The 21,822-nt window shown below is 35.6% G+C and overlaps 1 protein-coding gene across 1 annotated transcript in view; it reads left to right on the top strand.

Annotated features, from left to right (window-relative positions):
* The window catches only part of ATP2B1 (ATPase plasma membrane Ca2+ transporting 1), an 87,223-nt gene that overhangs the window by 37,638 nt on the left and 27,763 nt on the right, over positions 1-21,822 (top strand). Inside the window, exons 5-11 of the mRNA XM_042782494.1 lie at positions 5,322-5,462; positions 8,861-8,899; positions 9,870-10,031; positions 11,675-11,889; positions 14,494-14,736; positions 16,236-16,477; positions 18,461-18,698. Of these exons, the coding sequence (XP_042638428.1) occupies positions 5,322-5,462; positions 8,861-8,899; positions 9,870-10,031; positions 11,675-11,889; positions 14,494-14,736; positions 16,236-16,477; positions 18,461-18,698 (1,280 nt within the window). The remainder of the gene's footprint in view (positions 1-5,321; positions 5,463-8,860; positions 8,900-9,869; positions 10,032-11,674; positions 11,890-14,493; positions 14,737-16,235; positions 16,478-18,460; positions 18,699-21,822) is intronic.

Raw genomic sequence — 21,822 nt, 5'->3', positions numbered from 1 at the left:
TGTGTCTGTGTTAATTGGTTTCCCTTTTCTTTGTTGAAGAGGGTCTGTGCAATCCTTCTGCCTAGTCCGCCATCTTGCCCCGCCTCCCCAAAAATTAAATTTTTATGTGCTTCCAAAAACTTCTCCAAACAAGTCAAAAGAGAACCTACAGATTGGGAAAAAAATACTTGGCAATGACATATCTGACAAGGGACTTACCTGTGGAATATATAGAAAACTGCAACACCTTATAACAAAGAGAGACAAATAATCCAATAAAAAATTGACAGAAGACATGAATAGACACTTCACCAAGGAGGACCTTTAGGCGGCCAGCAAACATATGCAGAAATGCTCACAATCATTAGCCATTAGAGAGATGCAAAACAACAATGAGATACCATCTTGCTCCAGCAGTAGTAGCAAAGTTCAACAAGAAATAACAAATGCTGGTGAGGATGTGGAGAGATTGGGACTCCCATACATTGCTGGTGAGACTGTAAAATGGTACAACCACTGTGGAAAGCGGTATGGCAATACCTTGAAAGTTGGAATTAGAAATACCATTTGACACTGCCATTCCATTACTAGGTATATATCCAAAAGAAGTGAGAGCCATGACAAGAACATACATATGTACACCCATGTTCATTGCAGCACGATTTACAATAGCCAAAAGATGGAAACAACCTAGGTGTCCATCAACTGAGGAGTGGATAACCATGTATGGTACACACACACAATGGAATACTATGCAACTGTGAAAAATAACACCTAGAATCTGCAAAACACCGCATAACATGGATGAACTTGGAGGACATTATGCTGAGTGAAATAAGTCAACCACAGAAGGACAAATGTTATATTAGTCCATTATTATAGAAATGAAGGATAGGTTTATTTATGGAAAGAAATTTTCTTTGTTGGCTACCAGGGGTGGTAGGGGAGGTTAGGGAACATTGTTAGATAGGTAGAGATAAGTATTGATTTGGGTGAAGAGAAGGGCAATGTACCAAATGTGAGTGATCAACATGGTGGCATTGAGGAAAAGGAAGACAGAGAGAGGTACATGGGAGGTACAGACAACAAAGGTGAACCCTTTTGCACGTATAGTACTGCGTTGTCAGTGAAGGCAAACATTGTATACGGGTGGATAGATGGGTGGACAAGCTGAACTATTAGGTACGTCTATGAAGTGGGGAGTGTACCCAAGACCATGTATAGGGTTGGCAGACAGTGAGTGGTCCTATAAGTGTATTTGTATGATCTGAATTCCCAGGTGTATAGTAGAGCTGACAAGGGACAAAGTTGTAGAAACTTCTTGGTCACAGCCAGCTACCCAGAGAGACTGAGTAGTTGAACCTGTGGGCTCAGGACCAGACTCACAGGGGACATCAAGCTCAATTGGCATAACATATTACACAAAACATTGTTCCACCTCCTACGTGGGCGAGTAGCGACTGGATCTTAAAAGCTTGCAAGCAGCCATCTAGATGCAGCAATGGGTCTCTCCTCATCCAGAGCAAAAAAGAATGAAGAAAATCAAAGATTAATGGAAAGGATTAGTTCTAGGGGCTGGTACACTGTACGACCTGCAGCCTATACGACTATGAGACCAGAAGAACTAGATGGTGCCCGGCTACCACTGTCAACCGCTCGCTGGGGGATCTGTGTAGGAGATCCTACATAGAGGGGGAGAACAATGTGGAACAAGTTAAAATCATTTGGAAAAAAAAAAAAAGTGGGGGGAGACCAGGTTTGCTGGTCTGATAGAGCCTGGTGGAACAACTGAGACTATGGCCTCTAGCTGCCCTTCAGGTCTAGAATTGACCTGTGGTTTCCAGCCAAACAAAAGACAGGCATATGAGTTGAACATTTACCTGAGGTAGGTACACTCCTTGGATAGAACAATCACGGGAAAAAGAAGGGCTGTTTATGCACAGGGAGATAGCTCAGGGGACAGGAGTCTATGGAGGGATGGACACAAGGAAGAGGTGACTGTTGGGAGGAAGTGAGAACGGAGCTGTTGCATTATGGTGAATTGTGGTCAATGTCACAAGACGAAGTGTATGTGAAGTGCTGTATGGAAAGTGAATTTGCTCTGTAAATTTTCACCCAAATGTCAGTAAATAAATAAATACACACACACACATGCAAGGAGTTGGAAGGTAAAAAAAAAAAATGAAATGAAAGTTATGATGGGGGAAATTATAAACTGCCTTCTAAAGTACTAAATGGAAGGAAGCCAGAGTATCACAGTGTTACTTCTAAAGCATATCATTTCTTTAACTTTGGTTTCCAAGTCCTACTCTTAATTTCTTGTGTTCTTTATAGAATTTAAAAAATTGTCTGTGTGAACTATATTTGTTAAATTGAATTTATACTAGAGTTTTACGAAGGCATCATCATTTTATACACTGTCAGAATTCCTGCTTATTTAATATAATACCTTTGCAGCTATAACTTTTTAGTCCTCTGTGAGTGATGTATTTTAATTGTTTGACCATGATTTTACCAGACAAGCCTGTGACATCCTCATAGTCAATTAAGTTAGAATCACAACTTGCACATACCTAATTTTAACCATTACCTTTTTAAAATTTGTAAATGTGTCCTCAAAAAGTTTAATTGCAAAACATACCAGTCTCTCAAAATCAAAGTAATTATGCATATGTATATCATACACAAATGTACATAGAAACATCAGTGTTGTTTAAGGTCAGAGTTCTGATGTTCTTTTGATGAAGTCTTGAGTTTTATTTACCTTCATTATCACACACCATTTAGAAAAGTCATACTCTGCATTGTTTCTTTATGTTACTGTGTATGTTATTCATACCAAGTGGACAGAAATCTCTTGGATATTTAAGTATCAGGTGTTTAAGAATAAGTATTTCACTTATTCCTTGCAGTGTTTCTAAGAATCTGTAGTTAAGGTTAACTAAATTCAACCTGTAACCTTTCCAAAGGAGAAGGAAGCTATCTAATCATACCTTGCCATCACAGACTAACTCAGCTGTGATTTTCAGGGAACAGAGATAGTCTCCTGTTGTGTTTTTATGGTATAGACTTCATGGACTTCTATGTGCATTTAGCTTATTTACATAGTGCTTAGTATTTCAGGTTGACCTGCCTTAACTGAACTTTGGTCCTTTTCTGTTTCAGCCGAGATGACTTAGACGCTGTATGTAGAATCAGGTTTCTAACACACTGAATATACCAGGAGACCTCTATAAATTTTCCATGTTTAAGAAAAGACTGAAATAACTTTGCTAAGTCCCTTATCGCATTTTTGGTGGGAAAATTTTTCTACATTTATTTCCCTATTCCAAAAATGTACTGAAAAACATGAAATGCATTTATTTTTAAATTTACTCTCTTGATGCCATCTCTTACTGCTGTTCTTGGCTTCTTAAATTTAGAGTTTTAAAAGCAGATACTCAGTGATGGGGATATGACCAGAACAAAAAGTGTTTATTTTGCCTGAGCACATTAACTTCCTTACCTATGGTAAGAAGGAACAAAACACACAAAAAATTTAAAATCTGCTGAAAGAATTATTAAAAGAAACCAATTGTCCTTTACATATAGTACTTAGAAAATGTTGTTTTACCATCCTAAATGTCATTTTTCATTGCATCAATAAATTCCCTTGCATTTTCACTAGCAAAGAAGTTACTAATTAGTGAAATATACAGAATATAGACTTTTTAAGTACTTTTTGTTTAGAACTTATAAACATCCAGAAGGTAAATAACTGTGATGCAGTGATGTATGTCCTAATATGGAGAACTTTCTTCCACTGCCTTCACAGTTGCCTTCATATCACAAGAGGCAGTGAATCTATGCCATTTCCTCCTTTTTTATTACATGCTGTAGGATTTTTTAATCTGTATCCTTGCCCTCCAGTCTTGTCACTTATAAATCATATTCATTCTCAATCCATTGTTGAGTGGCAGTGTTATTTTTTTCTGTTTCACAAAGTCAGTTTTTTTGTTCACAATTGGATCATAATGTGAGAGTCAGTTTCTCTCATAGTCACTTTGTCTTGGTGTTGAAAGTTTAACTTGTCCCAGCTTAGCTCATTCTTTTTACAAGGATGGTTTTGTGAGTTGCTCTTGGCAAAGGACTATGGACAGGAATATGGGATATGCTTTATTTTCTTAATTAGTAAATAACTTTGGATCATCAATTTAGTACGGAGTATGGTAATGGGTGCTATAGACCCCACCTCCATAAACTTGTAAAGTAGGAGGAGTTTGAGTACAAGTAAGTAATAACTGTAAAGAAGACTTCACTGAGTTAAAAATAAACAAAGGTTTTAAGGATATTTGAAATTGACAAAAAGCTTATGGAAGGGAAGGAATCCTCCTAAAGAGTGAGGAAAAATGCAAAGATGTGGATATGCAAGTTGGAAAACTGTGAGTAGACCTACCAGAATTATAGAAACAGTATGACCTCTGTCTTTTGATAGATCTGGGTTAAATATCTGCTTTACCACTTAATAGTTATATAACTTTGGGCAAGTGTCTAGAACATCATCATAGTGTCTGCCAACTTGCAAGATTGTTATGAAGAACATAGAATTCAGTAAATGTTCCAGTCTCTGCTCCTTAGCTTTGTGTAATGGAATTTTATGTTGAAGTAGTAGGCAAAAAGGTTTGAAAGGTTAGTTGGTCTCAAGGTGAAGAGTTCGGACACAATTCAGCAGTGTAGAGCTAGAAGGGTTGTTTTTAGAGCATTTGATGAAATAGGTATGTTAGGAAGATTAAATCTGATCTCAGGATGAACTGAAAAGGCAGAGAGACTAGCTAATAGGGCCATTGCAGTAATTTAGGTAGGCTTGGGTTACAGGTTTGGGAGTGTGGAATGTGACATTGCTGTGAAATCCTTTTGTTTTTAAGGATACTTCTTTGCAAGCGATGCATTTTTCAGAAAAAGTGTCATAACCTCATAATCTTAGGTTATTCTTAGTAACAATAATAAGCATTTGTTGAACCTTTATAAAGTATAAGCAATGTGCTGAGCACTTAACATACATAGGCTTTTTGATTCTCATCACATTTCTATGAAGTGTAGGTGCTGTTACCCATTTCATTTTACAGAGGAGTAACTGGGATGTTATTATTTGTCCAATTTCACATAGTAAATAAGTTGTAGAGTGAGATTTGAACTCAGATATGACTGGTGACAATTAAAACCTTAAGCATAAGAATTTAGATTTTGTTTATCCTCTTAAATTTATTTTATTAAATTTGAAGATATTAAAGACAGTTTTACTAAAGTTTGAGATTTGGTAAGAGGTCTGTTATAATTACAGAAAGCAAACTTTTCTGTTGTAGGTACTCATGTAATGGAAGGCTCTGGCAGAATGGTGGTTACAGCCGTAGGTATAAATTCTCAAACTGGAATTATCTTTACCTTACTTGGAGCTGGAGGTGAAGAGGAAGAGAAGAAAGATGAGAAGAAAAAGGAAAAAAAAAGTAAGTATACTAATTTCCTTTGATATTTGGAAATTGATTCAGCAATTAGATTATAAGGAGATTCTGATAGGAGAATTTCTATGGAGTTAATTACTCAGTATTTTACTTTGAAGTAGTAGAATTAATGGGAAAGGTTTTGTTTTGTTTTCAAATCTTAATTGTCCATGCGGGACATCTAGTTAATATATAAGTCCCCTTTACAGTAAACCCAACAAAAAAAAACACTGCCATCAAGTCAATTCCAACTCATAGTGACCCTGTCAGACAGATTAGAACTTCCCATAGGGTTTGTAGGACTCTAAGTCTTTACAGAAGCAGACTGCCACATCTCTCTCTGACAGAACAGCTGATGGGTTCCAACCACTGACCTTTTGGTTAGCAACAAAATGCCATAATTACTGCACCACCAGAGCACCCTTTACAATAGCCAGACAAATTCTTCATCTACTTGACCACTTCCATTGGCTTCTTTTGTGTTTATTCTTTCGTTTTAGAATCTCCTTTTGTCTTCTAACCAGCAAAATACTATTTTCTGTCACTTCTTATTTGCCTGGGTGGTTTTTTTTTCTTAATGACTTCAGTAATAGCTTTTTTTGTCAGCCATGTTATTTTGCTCTCATTGAACTTTTAACTATTTACAAGTTTGCTACTATTCACAATTCCTATTTTTTACATATGCATTTCCCATTCTATACTTATGCAGTTGATTTTTTGACATAAGGCTAAGACTTCACTTTGACACCTGTTATGTCTGCCTTGTCTTTCTCAACCCATCATTAGATATCAAGATCTTTTTCATTTTGCTCCATTCTATCTTCTATCCTTCCAAGTTGTCTATCATCACCAAAGTTGATAGCCATACAATTTATGCATAAGGATCTTATAAGGAACACATAAGGAGACATCTTAGAATTTCTAATTCTAATTCTAATTGGGACATGTCATTTCTTAAAAAGAGCTTCTGATATACTGCTCTTAACTCCCAAGCAGAGTCACTGCTTTTGAGTTTTTTACCTTTAGGGTGACAGCAGTTTACTGTGGTCTAACCACTTGGATTTATTTAATTTTACTTAGGATAGTAAGCCCATATTTCTCTTTCTCACACACATTTTGAGATATCGAAAGTAAATGCCTTCCAGAAGTCTTGGTTTTTATAACTACATCTGTGTTTTTAACATTTGGATGTTTTCTTTTGTTCTTTGAATATTGTTTTTAGTTATGAAATCCATATTTCAAACAAAAACATTTTTTAAAAAGTTCCACCTGCAAGTGAAGATAGGAAATCCCATGTTCTGGATTTTCCCTAAACTACTCCTTACGGCAGCCTTTAATGTACCTGCATAGGTTTATAAAGGCTGTGTGGAATGTAACTTGAAAATGAGTAGCAGTGATACCATTTATTGAACACTTTACATGCATTATCTCATTAGTCCTCACAACCATGAAGTGAAGACCATTGTTCTTTTTTTGTGATGAGTACACTGAAACTTTAGAGGTTGTGTAACTTGTTCTAAGTCAGAGAGCTAAGAAGTGACACATCAAACCCTCATCTCTTTCACCCAGTCTATGCTCTTAATCACAGATGGTGCTGCCTCCTGATACACTGGAGCTTAAATCAAGAATCCCTATTTAAAAGGAAGGGAAGTTTGCTTGACTTTATACTTACTGACCCCACCATGTCTTTTCCAATAAAAATGCTTTTTTTTTTTAACCTTTTTATTGTAATTTTGAGTGAAAGTTTACAGAATAAATTGCTTTCCATTCAGCTGTTCATACGCATTTTGTTTTGTGACATTGACTGTTGTCTCTTCACAGTGTAACAGCACTCTTCTCATTTCCTTCCTGTGGATACTGTTTCCATTTGTCTGTTTTTCCTATTCATTCCTGCCCTCTGAGCTGTATCCGTAGGCAAATTATGCCCTTTTGATCACATATGGTTGATTTGTTCCTTAGGATTTTGTACCTTCCTAGTATTATTGTTCATCCCTCAAGCCTGTCTGTTGTTAGGCTGAAAGTTGAGCCATGCGGATGAGTTCAATTCAGGGTTGAAGGATGACTTAAGGACCATTTTCTTGGGGGTTCCGCCAATCTCTGTCAGACCAGTAAGCCTAACTTTTTTTTATTATTTTGAATTTTGTTCCACATTTTCCTCCTTTTCTGTACATTCTTGTCTATTGTAATGCCTTTCAGAATGATTGGCAAATAGCTGGGCACTGTCTAGTTTTTTTTGGTCTCAGGGTTTTGGAGGCTAAGGTTCACCTAGTCCATTAGTCCCTGGGACTGATCGTTGCTGTGTGTCTTTGATTTTCTTCTAGGCACCCTTTTTCTAAGATCTTACATATTTGTTTTTATTGATCCAGTCCAGAATATTCCCAGGAATTAACATTTAGTGCACTGTCTACCATTTTTAAATCTTGTTTTATTGTTTATGTTTTGTAGAACAGCATACATATTTCCATCTGTGGACTTCCTACTTACCCTTCTCCTTTTCTCTTGACTGCTTTAGTGATTACTCAAAAGCAGTCCGGGTTAATCTGCCTCAGTTCCCTCAGTAGCCTGGAATGTGGTTATTTGCTCTGTCTCCAAACTTGAGCTCACTGAAAGTAGTAAGAGATAGTATTGTCTTACTGTCTTCTCATCTATCTTGAACTTCATTTCCTTCTTGACCATATTTGTTCCACCTTTTCCAGTTTGAAAATAGTTCTCTGTGATAGAGAAGTTGGGAGAAAAATAGGCTGAATGGTTCTGCTGCTCCTGTTTCATTTTTAATGTTCTGTTGTCTACTCTAAACAATAGATTACTCCTTGATCACTTTACTGCTTTATACTTTTTCTTCTTTGTGTTTTCTCCAAATCTGTACTAATTTGGGACATTACCTTAGGTAATAGACTCACTGGCTTGTTCTTTACATTAATATATTAATATTCTGGTTTTACTTATTTTTCCTCCTATTTCTTGTACATACTTCTGTTCTTCTGTCTTCATCAAAGTTCTCCTATATGCCTATTGTCTTTCTGTGACAGTCTTCCCTTCCCCTTAACCCTTTCCTGCTTTTTTAAAGTTACATCTGCAATTAGTTTGGAAGCTTTTTGTATTGTATTTCACTTTATTACAGTGTATAAAAGAGTAAAGGCTTAAGGAGAAATCAACCAAGTATAGATGCCCTGAATTATTTTGGAATATTCCCTTATTGGCAAGATCTAAGGAGTAATTGATCAAGCAGGTTATTACAAAGCCGTATGTCTAATCTGTAGTCACACACACACACACACACACACACACCCCACCATACCCGTTGTGTAACACTTCTCTTATAGAAATGTGAACTCCCTCTGCATAATTTAGCATGGCTGTATTCATTTCTTTTGGAAAGCTTTAATTCCTGTTTTTTCCTACAGATAAGAAACAAGATGGAGCTATTGAGAATCGCAACAAAGGTAAACCCAAAAGGATTAAAGAACATTTAGACTGTTTTCATTGTGCCCAAAAATATATCAGCAGTATACAGGTATTTATCCAGAAGTAAGATTAATGTAGCAGGCAAAGCAAACAAAATATGTTAACTTGGGTTGGTTAACCAGTCTTCCTGTGAGTGCTTTAGGTATGCTACCTCTACGGTGTTAATAAGATTATAATTATGATTTAAAATAGTAAGCTTAGAAATATCCAAATGTAGATGATTTTCAACTTAAGTGTTTCATGCATTTTAATGTCAGTTACTGTGGATAATTCCTAGCAAAAATGCGTAAGAAACAACGTACATATTACATATAATGTAAGTGGTTTTGCATTTATTTTTCATTGTTGTTAGTTGCTGTCCTGTTGATTCTGACTCAAGGCGACCCTGTGTGTGCAGAGTAGGACTGCTCCATAGGGTTTTCAAGGCTGTGACCTTTTGGAAGCAGATTGCCAGGCATGTCTCTTGAGGCACCTTTGGGTGGGTTCAGTCCACCAACTTTTTGCTAGTAGTTGAGCACTTAACTGTTTGCGCCACCCAGAGACTCTTGCATTTATTTAGGAGTCTAAATAATAGCACATTTGTCTATATGCATGGTCATACATAGTGGTCACATTTTATGGGAGGAATGTGTGCTGTGTGGGATATGTCTCATTATCTAACAACACACAAGAAGAAAAATGATTTAGTAATTTTTAGTTCCTTAGTTTAAGGACCTTTGATTTAATTTCCTATTACCTAGTACAGCATTCTCAGATTTCATGCAAAATTTCATAACCTAATGTAGCTGTTGTCCTAGTTTGTCTATGTGGAAACACACAAATCTGGATGCTTATGGCTTTTTTAGTTTCTAGAATAAACTAACTAAACAGAAAAAAAAAAAAACTGAAATGTTATGAGTGATGTGTACCTTTAAAATGTAATGAAATTATGTTTTCTCTTAAATGTAGCAAAAGCCCAGGATGGTGCAGCCATGGAAATGCAACCTTTGAAGAGTGAAGATGGTGCAGATAGTGATGAAAAAGACAAAAAGAAAGCAAATTTGCCAAAAAAGGAAAAATCTGTTTTACAAGGAAAACTTACAAAACTGGCTGTTCAGATTGGCAAAGCAGGTATGAAATATAGATGATAATAAAGGTATTTAATTTTCTGCTTAAAGGTGATCTTTTGATATACTTTGTTGCTTAGCAAGCAGAAAGAGAGTTTTAAAAATGTCAGTTATATCCAGAATGTGAATTACTGTAAATCCTCATAATGCCATTGCAACTTGGGGGCTATTATCCCCATTTCATGCAGAGGCAGTTGTCTGCAATTGTCAACAAATACAGGGCTTGGCTAGGAGATGAGTGCCTAAGTCTGGCCCATTCACAACACCCTGCTCTCATCTCTGAGTTTTTGGGGACAGTAGGAACACTCCCAGCTAGCTATGAAGTTCTTCAGTGCAGATTACCCAACTACATTTGAATAAAAAGAAATTTCACCACACTTAGTTCATTGCTTTTACTGGTTATCTATGCAACGATTTAGGTATGTGTTTTTATAAAGGTTGTATTTTAGTTAAACTGAATGAGATAGAGTATCCTAGTGAGTCTGAAGTTGATAAATTGTTGCAATCATTAGATAACACCTGTTAACGCCCATTATTGTTATTTAGAAAATAATGATAAAAGCAGGGCATCCTCTCCAGCAGTATCATCTTCACAAAAGAACACTGGATAAATCAGTATCTTTTATTAAAATCAGTTAAATTGCATTATTCTACTAGTTTATAGTAGTATGTTAGAAAAAGTAGGTTTTTACATCTATCCTCATTAAGCTTATTATATAATAGCAGATACTGGCTTTTTATAATATGTAAGCAAATGGTAATGCTAATTTATATAGTATTTATATAGGAAAAGAGTCAACTTAGGGTCATTATGGTATTTAATAGACATTGTATTTTTAGACCCAAATATGTGTACTTGCCGTATTTTTTAATACTCACTGATAAAAAGCTAAAATGTCCCACAAAGTAGAGAGTTAAATATCTTTAATGCATGGTAGGTGGTGCTTTGTATTTTAAGGTAATGGAGCTATAATGATAGACCAAAAATGTTTAAGTCATAATAATTCAGAAAATTTTGTATGTGGTTTTTTAGACATTGGAACCAAAACCCATTGTCTTCTAATCGATTCTGACTTATAGCAATTCTATAGGACGGATAGGGCTGCCACAACTTTCTCTTGCAGAGCCACTGGTGGGTTTGAACCACTGACCTCTCAGTTAGCTGCTGACCACTATGCCACCAGGGCACCTTTTTTTTTCCCCTGAAAGCATAGGGTTGAATATTTTGTTTCAAGTGTCCCCATTGATCATATTCTTACTGGCTTCTCTTTCAGCATTAGTCAGGTTGCCTCTTCACCATGTAAAGTACTCACTTTTGCCAATCTTTTGATTTTTCCTATTATTTGTCTTAGCTTTTGTAGAAAGCAGAACATGCACTGAAGTTTAGGAAAGAATCTTAAGTGCCTTTCTCCTAGCTTTTCCCAAGGACAGGGCTATACTTGGAAGCAAAAATTTAGTCTGACAGTGTCAAATGATGACATAGGTGCAGAAAGGTAACATTTTCTCAGAGAAATTAAAACGAAATTAAATTATTATCAAATCAGTTATAATGCTTCTGATGGCTAGTACGTAAATGCAATGGGTAGAGGATAGAATATTTAAATTATTAAATTTTTCTTTTTTTTTTTTTTGTTCATATACTGAAAGGTTTGTTGATGTCCGCCATCACAGTTATCATCTTAGTATTATATTTTGTAATTGATACATTCTGGGTTCAGAAGAGACCGTGGCTTGCTGAATGTACACCAATTTACATACAATATTTTGTGAAGTTCTTCATTATCGGAGTTACAGTTTTAGTGGTAGCAGTGCCAGAAGGTCTTCCACTTGCAGTCACTATCTCATTGGCTTATTCAGTCAAGGTAAGTAGAAAATAGTTAAGGAGATGTAGTATATTTAAAGCCCCATCTGGTGTTGAAATGCAAAACTCATTACTCTCTTTTCTGGTTTTGAAAGTATGGGATTACCATAACATGGCACTGTTTTCTTTAGAATTGCTGTCTTCTCCTCTCCCCAGTTGATTATCTTTATACGTAGAGACACAAAGCTAGCACAACTCTACTAGATAAAGTTTTAGTCTAATTTTCATTATGTAATAGTTCATGTTACCCCATCAGATCATTTCCATTTTTCCATCTGTAAAATTAAGGTAATAATGTTGGTCATTTACCTATGGTACAAGGACAAAGAAGGTTGTCTCTAATCCAACCTTCCAAGGTCTACTTGCATCTACTCTTCTGCCCTCATACCCCCACAGCAATTTAGTCTCCAGATAGTAGGCACACTCATGTTTCTATTCAGTTCATATTATTTCCTTGCTCAAACCCTCCAGTGACTTCTCATTGCACTTGAAATCAAATCCAGACTCCTTACACCTTGGCACCACCCCATATGGCGTTTGCTTTTTTATTTCCCCTCTACTCTTCTTCTTACTCCCTCTGGTCTAGCTTCACCAGCCTACCTGCTGTTTTTCAAATAGCCCAGTTGCATTCTTGCTTCAGGGCCCACTTGTCCTTCCCTTGAATAGCCTACTTTCTTATTTATTCAGACCATTGAACTTACAGTCTTTGATTTTCAAGGAGAACACTGAAAATGTGCTTTGATGGCTCTGCTAACTGCCATTTACTTGGAGTAATAATCTATTTGAAGAGTATTCATTTATTTTTATAAATTTCATATCATGTGGAAGAAGTGAACTGGAAAAAAAAATTTAGCTTGCACAATTTTGATCATTCTTCCAGAATAGTTTGGCAAGTAAAAAAATATATATATACTTAATGAAAGAATGATGTTTTTGTAAGTTTTCTAACATTATTTAGCAGTTCTCCTTAAGTAACATTGCTGGCACTGAGCAATATAAAATAATTAGTAATAGTTTCTGTTCTAGCTATTTATCTATTCCAAAGAATAGATAAAAATTCCAGCATGTTTTACAGTAGACTGTCATAATTAGACTATTTTTTGTTTACTGTTGAATTTTCTTTTCTTTTCAGGCATTTGGTATCTTTTGTTTCAAAATAAAATGGTAAATGTATCAAAATGATGATGAATTACATTTTCTTCATCTGTTCTTTTTTGTTGTTTAAAATAATTAGAAATCATGGGGGAAATACAAGTTTTAGACACTGTGATCAATCATTTTACCAATAATATCATTAAGTCTTTATGAATAGTCATTAATAATAGCAATTTTTTAATTGATCAGAAAGATAGGCAGGATTGGTTTATATTCTTTTAGTAGAAAAATGTTCAAAGCATTTTAACTACTATTCTTTAAACTTTTTTAAATGAATGTTTAGCCCTTACCAGTTCCTGATCCTTCACTGGGCAGTACTCCTTATGGATTATCTGTTAGCGTTTCTCAAAATTGAACAAGTTTCCTTTGCTGCACAACTTTATTCTTTTAATCATTAATAGCTAATGCAAATCATAAGTAATTTAGGAGGTACCTAAATTATGTGTTCCCTGTCTTTATTTCCTTAAGGAAGAAGTTTATGCAATATCTTGCAGTAGTCACTGGGCACAATTGTTAACTTTTTCCACATATATATTGAGAATTTATGTACTTTAACTTAAATGCTCTCTGGGGCAATTCTGAAAACTTTTGGTTTTTTCAGAGTGTTTTGTTATTTTTAAGTGAGGAAAAGAGGTAAGACATACTCTAATGCTAAGGATGATAATTCTAGTCAACCATATGTCGACTCAATCCATCAGAATTTATAAGTCAGGCAACTTCATGCCACCAGCTCTTTATTTTAGCTGATAAATGTTTTTTTTTCCCTTGGTAATTAATAGAAGAATCTTTCATTTTCCACTTAATAAGGAGACTTGATATTAAATGTAATGTATTCTTATACTACTATAAGTACCTTTAGACTTACAGTAATTATTACTGTCCTTGTTAACTGGTAGCCACTTAAGAGAAGCTGTTAGAGACACACAGTCATGATGATTTGGGTATGCATGCAGGTATCTGTATTCATTTACTAGATTGTTAATGCTGTTATTACATTAACAATAACATTAATGCAATGAAACCAGAAAAAAACTAGTACTTTCTTTTGCTTATGTGAATATGTCAAATACATTTACATTCTTTGGTTTTTTTTTTGGTAGTATTAAGCTAGTACTTAATACTGTATAATTGTATATAGTTCAGAGTTTTAGTTTTGATTTTAAAACACTTAATTTTAATACAATGAGTTGATGGGTTTTATAAGTAACTTTGGGAGCTCTGGTAGCAAAGTGCCTAAGGCACATTGCTAACCAGACAGCTGGCGGTTCAAACCCACCAGCCACTTCTCGCAAGGAAGATGGGGCAATCTACTTCCGTAGCAATACTGCCTCAGAAACCCAAGGAGGGGTCACTATGAGTCGGGTCAGACTCGATGGCACATAACAACAACAACAGTAACTTTAATTGGTTTTTTTTGTTTGTTTGTTTGTTTTTTTGTTGGTCACTGTAGAAAATGATGAAAGATAATAACTTAGTAAGGCATCTGGATGCTTGTGAAACCATGGGAAATGCTACAGCCATTTGTTCAGATAAAACGGGAACATTGACAATGAACAGAATGACAGTTGTCCAAGCTTACATAAATGAAAAACATTATAAAAAGGTTCCTGATCCTGAAGCTATTCCACCAAATATTTTGTCCTATCTTGTAACAGGAATTTCTGTGAATTGTGCTTATACATCAAAAATATTGGTAAGATTTCTTCAATAATTAGTTTGTATGTATTAGTATTAACTTTCAAATCTATAATGATTAGACTATGTAATTCTTCATATTTATCATTATTAAATAAATTGAGGAACTGAGTTATTTTAGATTTTTAAAAGGCATATGTGTATATTGTAAAGTTACTTTTGATATAATTTATGTAATGAATAACATCTGTTGATCATATATGCGTTCTATTTATTTGTATTTTTTATCTCTGTTTAGAAATTCCTGTGTTCAAAAACTCATAAGCTTTATAATCAAAGCAGGTTCTTAGTTTTAAGTTCTTACTAAGCTTATTTCATGAAAGACCAGGCTTAGTATAGAAAGTCATTTCTCAATTTTCTAGAGAAATTTTTGAAACCAGATTTAAAAGTAAAATAATAAGTTTTATATGCTTGATACATACTCTGTTTTAGTTTCTCAGTAGGTCCTACCTATAAGATGGTACTTTAACTTTTTTAGAATTAATGCAATGAAGTAATTTTAGGTTTGTGCTGTTTTAGAATATGTTCAACTTCTCAAGTTTTATTATATCATATTTATAACTTAAAGCATGAAATTTATGTTTGACTTGTTGATAAATGTCCTAGTGATTTCTGTGTGAAAACTATTGACAGAGTTAATATTGCAAATTGTTTAATTATTGAAAACATAAATTTGATTATTGGACTGTAGAGCTATGGGATCTTGGTTCTAGATCTAGCTTTGCCTTTTACTCTGGTAGCATAGTGCCTAAGGCACTTGACTGCTAACCAGAAGGCTGGTAGTTCAAACCCACCAGCCACTCCTCTAAAGGAAGATGGGGCAGTCTACTTATGTAGTGGTACTGCCTCGGAAACCCAAGGAGGGGTCACTATGAGTTAGGTCCGACTCGATGGTACATAACAACAACAACAACAGCTGAAAGCCTGAGCTTTACTTTCTTCACTTGTTAATGTAGTCATATCTGCCCTTCATATCATTCTAATGACCATAAAATAAATATTTGAAAAGACAATGAAGGAGCAAAAGCTTTTCTATACGTTCAAGGCAGTGGTACTTTGTTTTAATTCATGTACTTACTTTTACTTTAAGCTATGAAGAATTTTTTAACATACATTTAACTTTGAGTTATTTACAAATATGTAGGTGAATATTCAATGAAAAGAAAGAAATTAAAATTTATTAAGTCTGCTCTACACTACTTATCATGTTTAACTCCTGGATCATAAGTGCTCCTGTTTTACAGATGCTAAAGCCAAGGATCACAGCAATTGAGTAACTTGCCAGAAGTTCACATAGCTAGTATCTGGCAGGGCTGCGATTGGAATCAGTGTCATTCTCAGCCAAGAACTCTTTTCTGCCTTATATTTCTCTGCCCTTCTTGGAAGAAGTTTCCTATATAATTTTGTTTTAGAGTGTAGCATTCTGTTTTATATTATAAATAAAACTTTCACAGAGAAACAAAATGATACTAGCTTCTAAACCTTTTTCTCTTACAGCCACCGGAGAAGGAGGGTGGATTACCTCGTCATGTTGGTAATAAAACTGAATGTGCCTTGTTGGGACTTCTTCTGGATTTAAAACGGGATTACCAGGATGTTAGAAATGAAATACCAGAAGAAGCATTGTACAAAGTCTATACCTTCAATTCTGTTAGGAAGTCCATGAGTACTGTCCTGAAAAATTCAGATGGAAGTTTTCGAATATTCAGCAAGGGTGCATCTGAGATAATTCTGAAAAAGTAAGAGTAAAACACTTAGTATTTTGGTGTAGGGAGAAAAAAAAATACATTCAATCTGGTAGATTTAATGAAGTAAACTTTGATGTTTATTTTTAGACATGTTGATTCCATTGTTACAGTATCATGAAAATTAAAAATCTGGGAAGAAACATTCAAGTTTAAATCTTCAACACTGCATTTTAGATCATAGGCTCAAAAAAATATGACAAATCAATTATAGATTAGTTTCCAGAATAGCAAGACATTAATGCTGGATCTTGAGAATTCTTTTGTTTCAAAGTGAAGTTTATCATAGTTATGCTGTAGCTATGTCATATTAAAATATATCTTGTCATTTTGAAGAGTAATATTTCTTACTGTCCTTTTGCAGACCAGTAGTATAAGTTTTGACTTCTCATGTTTATGTATGGTTTTGCTAATGTTTGTCTGTTACTACAGGTATTAAAATTATTTTGGTTTTTTTAATTCTAACAATGAACTTTAAAGACAGTTTTGGAAATCCTTTGAAATTATAACATTGAAAGTATTTCTGCTTTTAATTTGTTCATGTGTGGATTATAATTCAGGATTATTTTATTTGGCAGATTATAATCTAATAGGTTTAAGACAAAGTATCTGAAAAAGTAGTACATGATAAAAGAGTGCAAAATTTTAAGGTGAGAGATCACACTCCAAAAGATGTGGCATTTAAGACAGGTTTTGATGTGAAGTAAGGTCATCTAAGTGAAGGTAGCCACATCAGAGGAAAGGAGGCAGGATATGTAGATTAGATCGGAGGAATAGCAGATTGCATAATTTAGTCGTGGAATGATAGGCTGTCCTGGCCCACAGTGCACACAGAGCTTTCTTACCTTCACAATATACCTGGTATCTGATTTCAATGTGAAAGGTTAGAAATCTCTGTCATTAGTGGCTGTTTGGGTAGCAGATAGATGGTATAGTGGAATGTGTTAGGGAGGCTTTATAATCAAAACAGATCAGACTTTGACTCTTACAGATCTAACAGGCTATGTAATCTTGGGCAGATTTTTTATATTTTTCACTAAAAAAGGAGGTAATAACCACCAATTCAATGCCAGTGAAATAAAACAATGCATATGAATGAAACATCTGACATGGGGCCTGATAGTAAATACAGTGAATGTTCCCACAGTAATACGTACTTTTTTGTTGTAAAGTCTCTTGAATGTTAGATTGAGCAGTTACAACTAAGTAGGCCAGATAGTGTAACTGAAATTTTTGTTGTTTAATCAAGCTGCGATTGAAAATAATGTTGGCATCAGGGAATAAGGTGAGTTGAAATAAAAATGATGGACTGGAGGCAGAATGTTTTAACAATAAGTTATGTTTTCCCATAGTTAAAATTGTTGTTGTTATTGTTATGTGCCGTCGAGTCAGCCCTGACTCATAGCGACCCCTCCTTGGGTTTCCGAGGCAGTATCACTACGGAAGTAGGATTGCCCAACCTTCCTTCCGAGGAGTGGCTGGTGGGTTTGAACTGCCAGCCTTCTGGTTAGCAGTCAAGTGCCTTAGCCACTATGCTACCAGAGCTCCCATAGTTAAAATACAGGTAATGAAATAACTTCCCAGGAAAGGACCTGATTAAACACAGAAAATATTCGCAAATTTTATTAATGATTCATCCTGTACCAAAATGGTTAGGTATATAGTTTATTCTCCTCTGCTACTAGGGATTCTTGTGAAAAATTGAAAGGCATTGCATTTCCAGATGAGATGGTTTAGACAATATCTAACATAACTGATAAAATGGAGAAATAGCAAATGAGACTTGTGAACATTAGAGCTCTCTCTGGTTTCGTCAAGGGGAAGGTGAAAATGGGTGTGCTTTAAGTCTATAAAAATACAATACATGTAATTCTCAGATAACAGATCCCATGATTTCTAGCCCTTCCAGTTTATTTCAGTGGTATTAGCTGGTATTTTTGTTAATTATTAATGTTCTGATTCAACATTTCCTTTTAGGTGTTTCAAAATCTTAAGTGCTAATGGTGAGGCGAAAGTATTCAGACCAAGAGACCGTGATGATATTGTAAAAACTGTGATTGAACCGATGGCATCAGAGGGCTTGCGAACCATATGTCTTGCATTCAGAGATTTTCCAGCAGGAGAACCGGAACCAGAATGGGATAATGAAAATGATATTGTTACCGGCCTTACCTGCATTGCTGTCGTGGGGATTGAAGACCCTGTGAGACCTGAGGTGATGAAGCACGTTCTGTTCTGCATGTGCAGATTCTCTTAACTGTAGAAGACTTAGGCATTAACTGTAATCTGTTTTCTGGTGAAATCTTGGTATTTATGATTTTGGTTATTCCACATGAATCTATGATCTTTGAAATAATAGTGCTTGTGACACATAAGTTACCTTTCTAGAGTTTTTAGTTGCACAGCTTCTTGGGTGTTTATAGCACCATTATCTAGAACAGGGCTTCACACCAGGTAGGTTTTTCATTTAATCAAGTAGTAGATGGCATTGAATTATTTGTTTTCATAGTTTCTAGATCAGCACTATCCAATAGAACTTTCTTCAGTGGGAGAAATTTCCTTTGTCTGTGTTGTTCAGTACAGAAGCCACTAGCTCCTGACCATTGAGTTCTTAAAGTATGGCTAGTGCAACTGAAAAACTGAATTTTTAATTTAAATTTAAATGGCTGCATGTTACTGATGGCTGTCATACTGCAAAGTACGGAGTTACAGACTTTGCTTTTCTTCTTTAATTTTTTTTTTAATTAAAAACAAAAATACAAAGTTTGAGTAACTACTGTGTGCCAGTGGTTACTAATCTTTATTAGGGACATAAAGATTTTTGAGATCTAATCCCTGGCCTCAAAGAAGTCACTTTTGGCTGGGGAAAGACACACATAATTATAACCCAGAATTATAGTATGTTTGTAGATACACAATTTAAAAAAAAAGAAGAAGAAACTTACTGCCATAGAGTCAGTTCCGACTCATAGCGAGACCCCTACTTGGGTTTCCAAGGCCTTATCTCTACGGAAATAGATTGTGCAGTCTTCCTTCTGAGGAGTGGCTGATGGGTTTGAACTGCCAGCCTTCTGGTTAGCAGTCAAATGCCTTAGGTACCACACCACCAGAGCTTCCTTAGATACACAATATAGAGAAACTTTTATAAGAGCACTGCACATGAACCCCTGACCAAGCCTGAAGTAAAAACATTCTTTGATTGCATACTCATTTTGTACTAGCTACTATTCTAGATGCTTTACAGGTATTAGTGTTAAACTCTGTGAGGTATGCGTACTATTACTCTCATTTGACAGATGAAAAAAATTGAGACATGCAGAGGTTAATGCTAGATCATAGACCTAGTATGATTCAAACCCTGCCTCTGTCAGAAATGCATGTGCTTGAAAGACCATTCTGCTGTATTAGAAGACAGTGGTGGCTCAGTGGTATAATTTTCATCTTCCTGCAGAAGGCTGAGGTTCAGTTCGTTGCCAGTACACCTCAAGCATGGCCACCACTTGCCTATCATTGGAGGTTTTCATATTGCTGTGATGCTGAGTAGATTTCAGCAGAGCTTCCAGTCTAGGAAGAAAGGCCTGGTGATCTAATTCTGAAAGTTTACCAGTAAAAGCTCTTTGGATCACAACCTTGTGGTCTAATCTGGTTATGCATGTGGTTGTTACAAGTTCAGGGTTAATTTTATGGCACTTTGAAACAACAATACAATATTAAGTACTGAGGAGGGTCAGACAAGATTTCCTAGAGGTATCTTAAATAAGGAGCTCTGGTGGCATAGTGCCTAAGGCATTTGAGTGCTAATCAGAAGGCTGGCGGTTCAAACCCACCAGCCACTCCTCAGAAGAAAGACTGGACAACCTACTTCTGTAGAGAGACTGCCTCAGAAACCCAAGTTGGGGTTGCTACAAATCAGGATCAACTTGATAGCAGTGAGTTTGGTTTTGCTTTTTGTGTCTTAAATGATGATGATGTACTATTTATACCAAGAGACATAGTGGTAGGCACGTTCTGAGCAAACAAGGCAACATGAGGAAAGGCACATGACTTTATCAACTATTGATTGATAAGCTAATTGATTCAGCACCTGATATGTTGTACCAGGCATCTTCTGGTCACTGGGAATACAACAGTGAACAAAGTAGTCATGATACTTGTATTCTAGAGAGGGAAAGCAGCCAAAGAGACCAAATGATCATTGCATGGACAGTATACCAAGAGGAAATAAATGTAAAAAATCACACTTGATCTCTACCCTCAGAGGCCTTACATTCTGGATGGCATGGGGAATGGGGAGAGTGACATTAAATGAGAGTTACGAGTGTAATAAGGGCTAAGAAGGCTATACACAGGTGATGAAATAAAGCAACTGAGAAAGGCTATGTTAAGAATTTCTGAGAATATGACATTGGAGCTGAGAGCAGATAACCAAAAATGAATCGGTATATATAGCTGCAAGAAGAGCATTCCAGGCAAAGGGGACAAAAATGTAGAGGCCTGAAGGTGAGAAAAGTATTTAGCTGTTGCAAAGATGGAAAGGAGGCCAGTGTGACTATAAGTGTGGAGAAGAGGGGGATAAGATTATATTTGGCCTTACTAGACCATAAGAACCATATTCTAAAATTCAGTGAGAAGTCATTAAAGAAATTCAGATTGAGAAATGACATGCTTTATGTTGTTAAAAAACTATTTTGAGTACTGTGTAAAAAATGGATTAGAGAGAAAGCGGAGTAGAAGCAGGGAAGGCAGTAAGATTATTGGCAGTGATCCAGACAAGACATGATCATGGTTTGGCCTACAGTTGTGACAGTGAAGGGAAAAGGATGTTTTTAAGTCAGTGGAGATAGAACCAATAGGATTGAATATGTAGTTATTGGGTATACTATTTTTGACACTGTTGACGTGTCTAAGACATTCAAGTGATATGTCAAGTATACATTTGGACCTAGGAGTGTGGAAGTGGTCTAGCCTGGAGAATTTGCACGTGACACTAAATGAAATCTAGGGAAAGTGTTGCAGCTCACAAGAAGGATTAGGACTGAGATACCTCAACGATTAAAAGTGTTAACAAAGTAGGAGGAATTAGTTTGTAAATTCCAGGACTAGGTCAGTAGTAGACAGTGTACTGACAATGTAATAAGAGAATCAGAATAAGCAGCTTTTTAGAAATCACCGTGAGCTCAGTTTGGAGTTTTGGATTTAAAATGCTCATGAAACGTAGGATCGATATATCCACCAACCTTTGGTCCAAGGAAAACCATTTAAAGTTTTATACATTGACTTATGGCTTAAAACTTATCTAAGTCAAATATTAAATTGGATGTATTCAACTTTTGTCCTTT

This window comes from Orycteropus afer, unplaced genomic scaffold, assembly GCF_000298275.1.
Source record: "Orycteropus afer afer isolate SDZICR_OR568_19922 unplaced genomic scaffold, OryAfe1.0 scaffold00343, whole genome shotgun sequence".
Lineage (NCBI taxonomy): Eukaryota > Metazoa > Chordata > Mammalia > Tubulidentata > Orycteropodidae > Orycteropus > Orycteropus afer.
The sequence above is the reverse complement of the archived record's forward strand: the minus strand, read 5'-3'. Positions and strand labels throughout refer to the sequence as shown.